The sequence below is a fragment of the Sarcophilus harrisii genome, chromosome 4 (assembly GCF_902635505.1).
Source record: "Sarcophilus harrisii chromosome 4, mSarHar1.11, whole genome shotgun sequence".
Taxonomy (NCBI): domain Eukaryota; kingdom Metazoa; phylum Chordata; class Mammalia; order Dasyuromorphia; family Dasyuridae; genus Sarcophilus; species Sarcophilus harrisii.
In genome coordinates this window covers 22,686,457-22,699,772 of record NC_045429.1, presented here as the reverse complement: position 1 = coordinate 22,699,772, position 13,316 = coordinate 22,686,457, and the positions used below count along the sequence as shown (strand labels likewise).

The following is a 13,316-nucleotide window of genomic DNA, read 5'->3' as shown; positions in this document are numbered from 1 at the left end:
GCCCATAACCGTCCGTCCCGTCTTGGTCACTGACCACTTTCAGGTGGGCCGGTCACTCACATGGATTTGACTCAGTTTCCTCATCAATAAAATGACCAGGTTGGAGAAGAAGGTGTCTAACTTACAGCTGAAACTTGGGCCTATTACTTCCATCTTGGAGCACAATGCTCCCCATCAGTCTCTGCACTCAGACTTGCCTCCGCTGGCCGCCAGTGGAAATGCTTCATGTGGACATCGGACCGTGGCACTTGGAGACATTTTTACAATTCTGAACTTAATATCAAACAAAAAGTATTTCCATGGACTATGTGCCAGAAGAGACCTATCCATGACATTGTATGGATCTCTCTGCTTTTCTTTAAATGTGTAATACACTAAGGATGCGACCTCCCAATGCTGTCTGGTCTTCCTTTCTGCATCCTTTTAAAAATGTTTAATGACCTTTTTTCTTTCCTTCCTTCCTTCCTTCCTTCCTTCCTTCCTTCCTTCCTTCCTTCCTTCCTTCCTTCCTTCCTTCCTTTTCTTCCTTCCTTCCTTCCTTCACCCCCTTTCCTCCCTTCCTTCCTCTTCCCTCCCTTTCCTCCCTTCCTACCCTATTCCTACATCCCTTATTGAAAACAAAACAACCCCCCGGTGACTTTTTCAGGTTTATTCCTCCTGATTTCTCTTTGTGGGCCCCACATTCCAACCCAAGTGACCGACCGTCAGGCCTTGTACACGACAATCCACCTCCCATCTCTGGGGCTTCAGCCAGACTTGCCCTCCCCCTCCTCACCTCTGCCTTGGGACCCTGACCCTTTTGTGGGGCCACATTTGGATATTTGTGCTCAGCACAGCTTGGCCTGAGCTTGGGCGATCAGTAAAATCGTGTTTATTATTGATGAAATTGCCAAGAGCCGGGCTAAGGAAAAACTCCCCCCATTAAGAGCCTCTGGACTGTGAAGGCGACACGCTCCTTGCTCCCGACAGCGGTCAGGTGGTGGACAATGATCGGCCTCTTGTAGGCGATGTTGGAGAAGGAACCCGAGGCCGGGGCAGACGTGACCTTCCAGAGTTAGCTCCGAGGGCCTCTGGAAGCCCCTGGGAGCCCCGACCGCCCAGGCCTTGGCCACGGCACGGGCACAAACAAGTGGCTGTAAAAGGTGAACCGGGCGGGTGATGGGGAAAAAATGCAGAGGCCCCACGTGAATCCAAACACTTTTAATAAACTTATCGAGATTACCGAGTATTTACACAGTGGTACAAATCCCCCCCCCCCCCCAGCCGTTTCAGGAATCCTAGGTGAGGGACGAGACGCTGATTCCTTCTATGTTAACTTTGTGCACAGACACAAAGTGATCGAAGGCCGATTTGATGATGAACCGCAAGTGAGTCGCATAGCCATCCCGGAACTGTGGGAGAGAAGCAAGCTCTGGGAATCCCCGTGTGGGGGAATTCCACAATCTGCCAATAAGGACGGTGGCCTGGGATGGACCCACAGACCTGCAGCCCACTTTAAAGGCCCTGCTGGGGAGGCAGGGGCCAGAGGCGCCTTCTCGGTGCCAGCCTGGTGACGGGGGCAGCCCCTCCCACAGACCCAGGGCTACGTGCCGGGGCTATAGGAGAGCCCGGAGTCTCTGGGAGAAAAGCCCCACAGAAGCAGGAACGATCCCCACCAGGAAACCATGATGTCCCGGGACACACGGGCACCTTTCCTGATCTTGGTCCTGACATGGACAGTGATGCCCCAAATGCGCTGCCCTCCCCTCTCCTGGCGCCATGGGCTTCCCAGGGCTGGGATGGGCGGCCTCCAAAGCCCAGGCCCCGCTCGCACTTACCATAAACTCTTCCATCTGCATCTGGCCCTCTGTGAGCACAAGGTCTACAAGGGAAACGCGACAGCAGACTTAACGAGCTGGACCCCCAGCGATTGAGGTCATCCTAGGTCAGGGACAGACTGCCCTCTGGTCACAAGGAGACCGCTGCCCAGAGCCCAGAGCCTGGAACCTGCCCAGAGCCCAGAGTCTGGAACCTAGAACCTGGAGCCCTGAGCCTGGAGCCCACCTCCCTCTGTCTCCTTCATTTCTGTGATATTTCCATGAGCCAAGGACACAGTGGACTGTCACCACAACGTGCCTTCTATTGGCCAAATGATGAGGCCAGATGAAACCCCCCCACCAGTGGGGGGATCCCGGGGGTCCAGAGCTGCTCCCACAGGTCCCTTGTCCTGCTGACCACGCCTGCTTTGGGCGTCCAGCTGCCTGCAACCTTTTCTGATCTCTTCCTTAGGACTTGTTAAAGCTTCACTTGGATAGTTTTAAAAGCATAATTTGGAAATGGTAATTCAACATAGCAAATAGGGGGATTCCTGCACAAAAGCCAGCCCCTTAAATGTGCTACTCAAGGGACTTCTGGGCATTTCTAGAACATAGAGTGTCAGGGCTGGGAGGGGGCCTAGAACAGGGGATGTCAGGGCCGGGAGGGGGCTTAGAACAGGGGATGTCAGGGCCGGGAGGGGGCTTAGAACAGGGGATGTCAGGGCCGGGAGGGGGCTTAGAACAGGGGAGGTCAGGGCTGGGAATGAGTGTTAGAGTGGGGAATCACCTTAGAACAGAATGTCAGACCTGGGGCAGAGATGAGGGGGAGCTTAGAACCTAAATGTCGGAGCTGCCCAGAAGGACAGAGAGCTTCCTTGGACTCCAATGGGCCATTATTGGCTCCCTCATTCCCCAGCTGAGGAAGAAACTAGCAGCAGGCCCGCTAATTCTGGCTCCTCCTCCGCTTGCCTCATCTTCACTGGGGTCCGAACCCCTCAGCCTGGGGGTACAGGGATATTTCGCTCTTACCTCTTTCCACCCATCGCTCAAAGTCCACGGGCTCCTTGGCGTTGCTCTTCTCGATCCGAATGCCCCGCACTGCGTAAAGAGAGGGAGGCACTATCAGCACTCTGGGGCTTCACGCCCGGTTGGGACAACGCCCGGGTTTGGGGGTCCCCCACGCCAGCCCTCTGAGGTCTGACTGACAGCCTGGGAGGTCTGCCTCCTGTGGGCAGGTCTGAGGGGGGGATTGGGGGCCCCCTTGCTCCTCCCCAAACAGGACTACAGATAACAAAGATCCCCAGCTCGTCCCTCTCCTGACGTCGGCGGCACGAGTACCGCTGGCTCCAGATCTGCACAAGAAGCCCCCTGGCCCAAGCCCCCCACACCTGGGGGCAGAGCGAGTTCTCTCGCCATTCTCCCTAACTCTGAAGTGTGGCCCCTCCTGCACCAGAGCAGAGAGAGCATCGAGAAGGGGCAAAGGGAGCCCAGGCAGAGCTCGGGGCAGGGGTGGGCATGGGGGGAGGGGAAGGGCTGGCAGGCAGGGCCCAGAGGGACAGAGGCTGGGAAGGGCCTGGGCTTGAGCTAGTAAATGGCTAAGGACCCAGTCTAAGGGGGGAGGCGGCCAAGGCACAGCCGTCCCCTCACGCTTCTCCACTCTTTTCTAAGTCTCGGCAACCAAGAGAACAGGAAAGCAGGCCCGGGTGTGGTGGTTCACTGGCTGGTGCTGCTCCCTGGGCCACGCCGGTCAGCGGAGGGGCACCTGCTTCCGGCCCTCGGAGGGGGCGGCCAGCACCGTGTGGGAGCCCAGCTTGGGGGCAGAGGCGTGTGCCAGCTCTGGGCCAAAGGAGGTTCTGAGCCCCTCAAACAAGGAGTTCTGGGCTCTTGAATGCCCACTCATTAAATAAATACAGGAAAGCATTTCTTGCCACCTGGGGGAGGGGGAAGGGAGGGAAAATCTGGAACATGAGGTTTTGTGGGGTGAATGGTGACCATTATCTGTGCAAATGTTTTGAAAATAAAAAACTTTAATGGAAAAAACCATTTCTGAGAAATTCAAACTCAACTTGGGAGGAAGTGAAGGCAGCAGAAGGGACCTACCTTAGGGGGCCAGGACGGTACTGGAGGGGGATCTCCCTAATCTTGGGGGTGTTCTGCAAATCTGGGCTGTGGATGGAGTTGGAAGAGGCCCCTCAAAGGAGTTCTCACCTCACAGGACTCCCACACACACACACTCTTTGCTAATCTTACTGACTCCACGCAGGAGGACAACTCTCCAGACACCCACTTTCTGACACTTCCAGGCTCTGCCCCTGAAGCCGACTCTACGGCTTCCAAACTGAGTTAGGGACTTTCCCCTACGCCCGGTCATCCTCCTGAAGGCACCTTCCTGCCCACCCTTGGGTCTTCTGTGAGGTGTCCCTTGGCCCGGAGGGGCTCCTTGCCTCAGAGCAGGAACAGCTGGAACAAGGAACGAATGGGATCCCAGCCTTTCCTTTCTACCCAACGCCCACAGCCCAAGGGAACCCTGTTGACCCCATTCCCTTCTGACTAGAAGGAGCCCCCAGGAGAACAAAGTGGGGCCGTGGAGGCCAGAACAATCCAGAGTAAATGGGGGGGACTCTAGGCTTTAACCCGGAATTTGGTGCTGATGGTGGGTAAATCCACAGAAAAAGGCTATGAAATTCAGCGCTCGGGCGGGCGGGCGGGCTACTGGGCCCTAGTTTTGTTCCTCACCATCCCTGCGCCTGCACAGAGTGAAGGGGCTCAGTGTTCCTCCTCATCCAGCCTGGGTCCCCGCTGCCCCCCGGTTCCCCCCATGGAGCTCCCTGTCCACGGCAGACAGGGCCCGAGCCCCTTACCAAAATAACACTGGAGGAAGAGCCTTTCGATCTTCACATGTTTGTGAAAACAGATGATGAACTCCTGGGGGAACATCCCCGTGGTGGTCCAGAACGTGGTGGAGTTCCTGCAGAGAGAGCGCCGGCTGGTTTTGGGGGCCGAGCAAGGCCAGAAAGAGCCACTTACCCATCTATGGTTCAGTCCCAAGTCACAGAGTGAGGACGCCTGTGAGTGAGGAAGCACCGGCCTGGGGCCTCGGACCTCCCCATCCGTGGTGGGGACCCTAGCGGGGGCTTCTAAGGGGAAGCTCCCTCCGCCCACAGAGCTCACCACCCGCACCTTCTCTGCCACTGCTGGGGCAGCTTCACACCTGACCTCGAGGGGGGGGCAGGGAGAGCCCAGACCCCCAGGGAGCTCCCTGTGGGCGGACGCCTCAGAGTGGGTTGGGGGGTGTCTCCCCCAGGCCGGAGAAGACGTCCCTGTGGAATGGGGGGGGAACAATCTCAGTGGCCACGAAGGTGCTGAAGCAGGCGCCGCGCCAGAGCTGGGTCGGGCACCTGGGGATGCCAAGGTCGCCTGGTGCACCCCGACTGCAAGAAGGAGGGAGGAGCACTTTGTGCGGTTCCGCGGCCCCCAAGACACCGTGAGCACCTTAGGAGGGCAAGAGGTAGCTCTGGGTCGGGCAGCTGTCAAGAGTCACAGGCGGCTTATGATCTGGGGTCCGTGACCTCTCGCTGCCTCTGGAAACGCCGTTTTGTTGTTGTTCAGCCATTTCTGAGTCGCCTCCAACTCTCCCTTCCCCCATTGGGGGTTTTCTGGGCGAGACCCTGGAAGGCTTCACCCTCTCCTTCTCTGGCTCATTTTACAGATGAGGAAACTGAGGCAGACTGAGTGAAGTTTGTGACCTTCCTGGGGTCACCCAGCTGGGAACTGTCCGAGGCTGGATTTGAACTCAGGGTGACTCCAGGCCTGGTATTCTGGGCACTGTGGCCCCCCGAGGCTTCTTCCTTCTTTCTTTAATAACCAGCAAGGCTGCACCAACCAGAAGCTGCAAGTACTTTTAAGCTCCTCCAATAAACAGTTCCCAGGGAGAATATTCTAACTGTGGCCTATGTGCTCTTTTTTTTTCTTTTACTTTGTCAAATAGAAATTTACCAGATACAAAAGGAGGGACTTGCTCAGGATGAATTCACTTTGCCAGAGCCAGAACCTCAGGGCTGAGTTTGTGGATGGGAGAGCTGAGCCCCCTCAGGCTCAGAAAGGGAGGCAAGAGGTCACAGGAGCACCATTGCCCAGTCCTCCAAGGGAAGGGGAAGAGAATGGAGTCATCGAGTCCGAGCAGCCGACTGTGGCTCGGAGATCATCAAGCTGGTCTGTGACTCTGGAAAAGGGAGCCCTGCTTTGTGGACTGGAGCAACTCCTTTGTGAAGACGGTATTTCCTTCCAGCAGACTGTGAGCTCCCCGAGGATGGGAGCTATTTCCCCTTTGTCTTCCCAGCACGCAGAATAGTGCCCGGCATACAGCAGGAATTTAATAAATGCTTGCGGTGATTTCAAAAGAGCCACCTGACTGCCTTAGGAACAGAATCCTCCCTTCCTCCCTCCCATCTGCCAGCCCAGGCTCACCACAAGGAAGTCTGCGGGCAGAGGGCTGGGCCTGGCGAGGGCCCCTTGCTAAAGTCTCCGGTGGTCACCATTGTCGTAGCTCAGCGGGTCGGAGGGAGGGAGCCCTCAGTATCCCTTCTCTCCAGCAGAATAATCCCACTCCCTTTTCAACTAAACTGCTACGTTAGAGGGATATTATAGATTACACAGCTCTCAGATTTTGGCAGCGTCTCACAAAGTCTCTTCCAATATTCTTGAGGATGAAGGGAAAAGATGTGAGCTAACAGATAAACTCGGAGTATGGATTAAGCATCCCTTTTGTAACTTTAAAACATTTATTTTTTTGATTTCCATGTTTTCTTCTGCGACCGGGCTAACACGGAAATGTGTTGCACAAGTTCACATGTAAAACTGATGTCGGATTGCTTTCCATCTAAGGAGTGGAGGCGGGGCTGGAAGGAGGGAAAGAGTTTGGAACTTAAAAGTTCTAAAGATGAATGTTAACTTAAAAAAATAATTGGGAAATACTTAATAAAAGAAAAATTTATTTTCCAAACGAAGGAGAGAAACATATGAAGTAGCCGAGCACGACGAGTAAGTGGCCCATAAATCAATGCCTCCCGTAGCCTGGGACGCCACTTTTGTGCTTGGGCCCGAGGACGAGGCTCTTTTCCCATCGGCCTCTGTTTCCTGGCGCTCTTAGTCCCACTTCCCTTCGGTGCTTCCTCTGCCTCTCACGGAGACAAACCAAGACAGTATCGGTTGCTCTTCTTTTGGCCAAAGTGAAAGCTCTGGGGCAAGGCCCAGAGAGGGAAACCCTCCCTCCTCACTATCTCCAGCGTCTGCTGGGCTTGGGCTCTATTTATGGCTTCACAACTCAGCCTTTGCGTCCTTGAGGTCAGGGGCCTGCAGTAATTCTTCTCTCCACTGGCCAGTTCTCCAGAGGGACGAGCATGGATGGGCCATCTGGGTCTCAGTTTCATCATCTGTGAAATGGGAAGGTGAATCCCTGCCTGGCTGCTTTGTGCCCTGGGCTCAGGCCCTCTCATCTGTCTCTGCCTCGGTTCTGCACAAGAGCTGACACTCCTGCGGGGCTTTGTGGCTGACAGGGCGCCTGCTCCTGGGGGTCAATGGGACGCCCCCCCCCCCAAAGAGGGCACAAAGCACTCTCAGGTCTTAAAGCGCCATGTTCAGCTCGCTTATTACTCTTAATTGCAGGAGAGGCATCTGCTGGCCTCAGTTTCTCTTTCTGTAAAATGGTCTCGTCAAGAAAGGAACGGAGCCCAGCATCGCGAAGGGGGAAAGAGAGAGCGCGCGCGCGCACGGACTGATGGGGAGGGGAGGGCCACAAAGGGGAGGGAGCGAGAGAGACATCAGGGCTGCTCCCCAGGGGATGGAGGCGCGCGGCAAGCCCTGGGGCCTGAGCGCCAGACACACGAGGGGCGGCGGGCTCCGGGTTCAAGTCCGGCTTCTGGCCCCGCCTGGGGGACCCTGCTCAGAACCCTCCCCTCCGGGACCTCAGTTTCCCGCCCGGAGCAGGAGGCCCGGTCTCCCTCCCAGCCCAGGCCTCCCGGCCGCACCCCGGGCCTCACCCATCAATCATGTTCTCGGGAGGGTACTTTTCATCGCTGGACGTGGCCAAGATGACCTCGGTGCCTTCGGAGGCCAGACACAGATCCACAACCCGCATGGCGGCAGCAGGGATAGGCCGGCTGATGATGAGGGAGGGGGAGAGTCTCCTGGTAACCAGGGGGCGGCGCCAAAGAGAGGCCAGCGCCAGAGAGAGGCCCGCGGGCAGGGAGGGCGGTGCCGGATCTTGGAAGGCGAGGGCGGGAGTGTTGCCCAGCAACCGGAGGAGGCGGCGTTACCTAGCGACCGGGGTAAAGCTTCCGGGGCTGGAGTCTCAGCGAAGGGATTCCGCCGGTGCCCCGAGGAGTCCGCGGCAGCGTTCCGCCTCCTACCTGAGCCATGGGACGGAACAGGGATTGGGGCCTGAGCCGGTGCTACTTTCGAGGCTCCACGTGACCAGGTTGTCCCTGTTGATTGTTGTTCCCCCTCGGCCGGTCTCCTCGGCTCCAGGCATGGAATCTCCAACCGCGCCAATAACCCTCCTATCTTCCTACTTTCCCGCCCTCTCTGCAGACCTCCGATCTCCCACCTTCAACCGCCTTTCGGACCCGAAGAACTGGATGTCCAGCACACATCTTCCACAAAGCTGAGCTCCTTGTTTCCTCTCCCAACCTCCCCATGACTCAGTCCCTCTCCCGGACGCCTCATTCTCCCCTCCCTTCCGCCCCGCCCCCTCTCCCTTAGGTATTGGCAAAGCTTGTCGATTTCACCCCGGCAGCATCTCTGGTAGATTTCACCTCGGCAGCATCTCTGGTCGATTTCACCTCGGCGGCATCCCTGGTCGATTTCACCTCGGCGGCATCCCTGGTCGATTTCACCTCGGCGGCATCTCCGAATGTCAGAGATGGAGAGCGAGAGTTTATGTCGGAAGGAAGTTTGTTCAGTATGGAGCAGGAATTGCAGAGGGCACAGCGGAAGCAGCGGGCAGATCGGGAGTGGGCCTGAGGTTCAGAATCGTTGTATGGGGGGGTGGGGGGTGGGGATTGCCTATTGAGGAGGACTGAGTATGGAGGGAAGGGTTGGGGAGAGTTATATGGAGGGAAGCAGGTTGTGAGAAACAAAATATCTTACCAGGCACTCCACTGATTCACCGCTGAAAGCGGGGAAAGATTCATTTCACATGATTGCAAGAATGGGGGCCTAGGTGAGTAGACCTACCTTTAAAACTTCAAAGGCAGCGTTTTATTTCCTTCCCAGAAGCACAAGTCCCTCCCCTGATTCCTCATTAATTGGATGTTACAAAAGTTACATGGATCTTCAGTCCTCTTTACATAGGCAGTCCCTGCCTCAAAGGAGTTTCCATTCTAGAAAGGGAAAGGTAACAGAGGAGGGCTAAGGGCAAAGAATAAAAGATTCTTTTCCAATCAAAAGGCACCACCCCAGAACACAAGTCAGTCTTAAGCCAAGGGGCTTACATTCTTTTGGAGGAAGATAACCACCCTCCACCCTTGATTATTCCTTGATGTCCTTATGGGTCTCTGCCTTCCAATTTAAGCTTCATTTCACCAACTTTCCTAATTGTGGAAACCAAATGCACATCCATTTCTCACGAGGGGATCAAACTGTTCCAAGTCATTCTCATAGTAGGTGGCAGTGTTGCATCCTGGGGAGCCCTTCCAGGATCTACCTCCTGGCTGTACTGACCTGGAGATGGTATAAGTTTGGGCAGGAAGCAGAGGTGGGTTGCTCACTGCTGGAGAATGCCCTGGAGGATGAGGTGGAAAGGGTCTCATTATTGGCCTGACCACCTGGACCCAGTTCTAGAGAAGGCCCTGAAGCATTTTATTTTGTGTGCAGGAATAAATGACCAGTTCCCTGCCAGATTCATGGTATACATTCAGTACCTTTTTTCTTTTTAAACAGCTTCCTTTTGGGGAAACCCTAGAAGTGAACCACAACCTAATTTTTCTCTGGAGTGCAATGGTGGAAAGTTTGATGAATCAGTAAGGATGAGAAAAGAAGCCTTCTCATTAGGGGCCAAGTTTCCCCAGGACTGATCTTGGCCCAGACAGGAAGCCTGGGTCCAAAACAGAAGGGCCCCTTAGTGCATCATCACCTTGGGATCCTTGGGACCATCACTAGTTTCACAATGCTAGACTTATATGTGATTGGGTTGCTTCCCCTGATAGAATGATATGAGCTACATAAGCTGCTATATACATCTTAGCTATTTTTACTAGTATTATTTAACTCGAATCTCTCCATCTTTTCCACAAAAAATGGTATGAGACACTTTGTCAATCGTTTTGCTAAAATCTAAGTAAATATACTTGAAGTGGCTAGCTGGCTCAATGGATTGAGCACTGGGTCTGGAGTCAGGATAACTTGAGTTCAAAGGCCACCTAAGCTGTGTGACCTTGGGCAAGTCAATTAACTCTGCTTGCCTCAATTTCCTCAACTGAAAGGAGTTGGAGAAGAAAATGGCAAGCTACTCCTTTGCCAAGAAAACCCCAAATTGGGTCAGAAAAATTAGGACACAATTGAACAAGTAATCTACAGAACTCCCTATTAAAGCAGTTAATTTTTTAAAAATTTTTTTATCATTTACAAGCATTTCAATATACAAAGAACAAAAAAGAGGATTATAGAGAAAACTTTGAATTTCTGTTATGAATTTTTAAAAGTGTACATAAAGTAATTAAGTTTATCACCTTGTCCAGAAATGAAATGAGGTTAATAAGGCATAATCTGTTCATGATGAAGTCTAACTTTGTGACCACCATTTTCTCTTCTAGATAATTATTGTTTTAAACTTTTCTCCCTTCCTTTGCCCTCCTAATACATTATTAGTGGGATTCAATCTTTGTATGGCCCATCTCTTCAGCACGAGGCTGTCGGGTGCTTTGGTGAAATCGATAGCATTTCCAAGATCTTCCAGATCATCCCATCCTCACCAAAGGAAATAAGGGGACTTACTGTGGCCTGGTCTTGAGGACCTTGTTGACACAAGCTTCCTTTTAATGGTACCTGTTCAAATGCTGACTAAAATTACAAGGGAAACCCACTGCTTTATTTTGTAGATGAACCAAGGCTTCCTTTTCTGGAGAATCAGGAGGACATCTGCTCTTTTCCAGTCCTAGGGCACCTCTTTTATCCTCCAATTTTCCAAAGATTATCAACAGGGACTCAGCAACAGCAGCAGGTCAATCGTAGCAGGAGCTCAGCAGCAGCAGCTCAGCAGTTTTAGGCCCAAGTGTAGGCCGTCTTAGTGCTCTGGGTCACTTAGGCCTCTAAGGCCCCAGGTGACTTGCAAGAGTGAGCTCATCATAGAGACATCAGAACTTGAGGAAGAAGCTGCGGACTTGGAGGCAGAAGGGGCCTGGCTTATTACCCCACCCCCATCACCAACTAGATGACTCTACCTTTCCAGAGTCAACTGCAAAAACATTGAGAAAGGTGGCCCATTATTAGCTGTGTAGTACACTGGACGGGATGTTGGCTCTGAAAGTCAGAGGGCCCGAGTTCAAATCCCACATCAGATGCTGACTGTTGGTGTGACCTGGAAAATTATCTCTTCCCTGAACCTTTAGTACTCTTGCCAAAGCCTTAGGACTGGTCTCTCTTCTTCCAGTTCTACTCACACACAGCTTTATTCATGTCATGTCCCTGATTAAAAACCTTCAATGTAATTTTCTTGACTGAGGTATAAAAGTCTAAACGCCTGAGCCTGGCATTCAAAGCCCTCCTTTCTCTGGCCCCAGCCTTGCCAATTTCCCTCGATTCTCCTTCATGCACTCTGTATCGTTTCCGGTGAATTAGTTGGACTTCAGTGTGTCAAATAATCAATCACCAAGCCCTTGAGCATCTAGATGGAGAAGCAGTTAAGAGTGTTGGGCCCAGAATCAGACCTGAGTTCAAATTCAGCCTCTGATATAAGTTGTGAGGTTTAAGGGATGGCACTGTGCTGAGCATTCTGGGTACAATGAAAAAGACAATTCCTGCCTTCTAGGAGCTTACAATTGAATAAGGGAAGATGACACATAAAAGGAGGCAGTAAGAGGGAAGAGGGAAAAGGCGGGATCATCTCTAGACAGATCATGGCCAACCATTCTCTTCTTCCCAAGTTCCCGCACCACATCACCAACTGTCTATTATAAATTCCAAACCAGGTGAGTCATTTCAAAAGTCAAGAGATAGAGAGATCATCATTGCCTGCTCTCCCCCACCCCTTCCCCCAGTCCTCTGAGTTGTCAGTGGGCAGTCACCAAGCCTTAATTAGCTCTTTCCCCCTCCCTCCCCCTCTGCATTATTCTCAGCCTTTCCACCTGTTGGGCTCTGCTCTGGGTGGTCTCCCATCTCCAATCAGTTGCCAAATTGTGACTCTGCATCTTTCATACATGGCTCCTCTCCACGCACAAGTCCCCTGGGTCAGGCCCTCATCACCTCTCGTTGAATTATTGCAAGATCCTTCCCCTTAGATCCAATCCCATATTAAAGACATAACCAGCTCACCCAACCTTCTCTGTGAAGCATTTAAAGCCTTTCACAATCTGACTCCAGCTTTCTCTTCCGGGTCCATTATGCAGTTCTCCCCTTCACGTACTCTACAATCCAGTCATACTTGCACGCGCGCGCACACACACACACACACACACATACTCTCTCTGACTTTTGAATAAAGCTTAGGGATTCTAAGAGGTGGATGTGACAACGGAGTTCATTCTCGGCACAGACACAACAGCCTGTACAAAGACACAGAGATGGGAAAGGGAAAGTTGAGTGCATCAGTGCACACAAACGAGGCCGAGTGTTTTGTCATACTCTTGGGTGAGTGTCACCATGGCTCCTCATGGGAAAGATGGGTGGAACTGCTGCTGGTCCCCAGGTGTGCCAGTTTGCCCATCGCACTCCGTGCACTCCCGTGCCTTTACACAGTCTGTGCCCCTTCCTGGAATGAACTCCTTCCTCAGCTCCACCCCTTAGAATTCCTAGCTTTATTCACAGCTTTGTCCATATGCCGTCTCCTAGGGAAGCCTTTTCCCGTTACTCATTCCCCAGCTAATAGAGCTCTTCCCCCACCAAATTACCCTCTATGTGTTTTGTCCCTATTTCAGTGCGTGTGTGTTGTTCTCTGTGATCAAGTGTAATCTCCTTGAGGATACAGATCAGCTCACTTTTTATAATAACCTGCTGCCGGCCTTATTAATAAACAGATCATATCACCCAGAAACTATGTCTCTTGAACCTTTTGAGTTGTCACAGGTGGTTGGTGACACTGCTGGTCAATGTTTTTTGCTGTCTGCCGCCTAGACGGTGACTTACCATCAGCGACTGGTGATGGCCAACCAGTGCTTTGCCCCTGAATAATGAAGGCAAATGGCATTTACGGAGCAGCAACACGCTGTGCTGCGGCTCTTGAATACCTGGTTAAGGGTAAGGAAGCTCAGCCTGAGGCAATGGAGAGCCGTAAGAGGCTTCTGGACCAGAGGGGCACAGTGTGTAAAC

General features: G+C 53.0%; 1 protein-coding gene and 1 long non-coding RNA gene across 3 annotated transcripts; one reads left to right on the top strand and one right to left on the bottom strand.

The window, feature by feature from the left end:
* Positions 1-1,184: 1,184 nt before the first annotated feature.
* On the bottom strand, positions 1,185-8,026 carry HSPB11 (heat shock protein family B (small) member 11). Its single transcript, XM_003770333.4, has 5 exons — positions 7,835-8,026; positions 4,658-4,764; positions 2,826-2,894; positions 1,818-1,861; positions 1,185-1,391 (listed from the first exon to the last, which is right to left on the bottom strand). The coding sequence occupies exons 1-5, from the start codon at positions 7,930-7,932 to the stop codon at positions 1,278-1,280; spliced, it is 432 nt and encodes a 143-aa protein (XP_003770381.1). The 5' UTR covers positions 7,933-8,026; the 3' UTR covers positions 1,185-1,277.
* A 584-nt stretch (positions 8,027-8,610) lies between these two features.
* Positions 8,611-13,152, top strand: LOC111720843. 2 transcript variants are annotated; one of them, XR_004234271.1, is made up of 3 exons: positions 8,611-8,817; positions 8,946-11,980; positions 12,926-13,152. It is a non-coding gene; the product is annotated as an uncharacterized LOC111720843 (long non-coding RNA). The 2 variants fall into 2 exon arrangements; XR_002770337.2 differs by lacking the exon at positions 12,926-13,152 and having other exon boundaries at positions 8,667-8,817; positions 8,946-9,015; positions 10,892-11,240.
* Positions 13,153-13,316: the final 164 nt, after the last annotated feature.

Excerpts from the sequence above, each read along its gene's own strand:
- HSPB11 (XM_003770333.4), bottom strand. The coding sequence starts at position 7,932 with ATGCGGGTTGTGGATCTGTGTCTGGCCTCCGAAGGCACCGAGGTCATC. Across the intron at positions 4,765-7,834 it reads CCCGAGAACATGATTGATGG|GAACTCCACCACGTTCTGGA; the intron begins GTGAGGCCCGGG and ends CTCTCTCTGCAG. Across the intron at positions 2,895-4,657 it reads CTTCCTCCAGTGTTATTTTG|TGCGGGGCATTCGGATCGAG; the intron begins GTAAGGGGCTCG and ends CTCTTTACGCAG.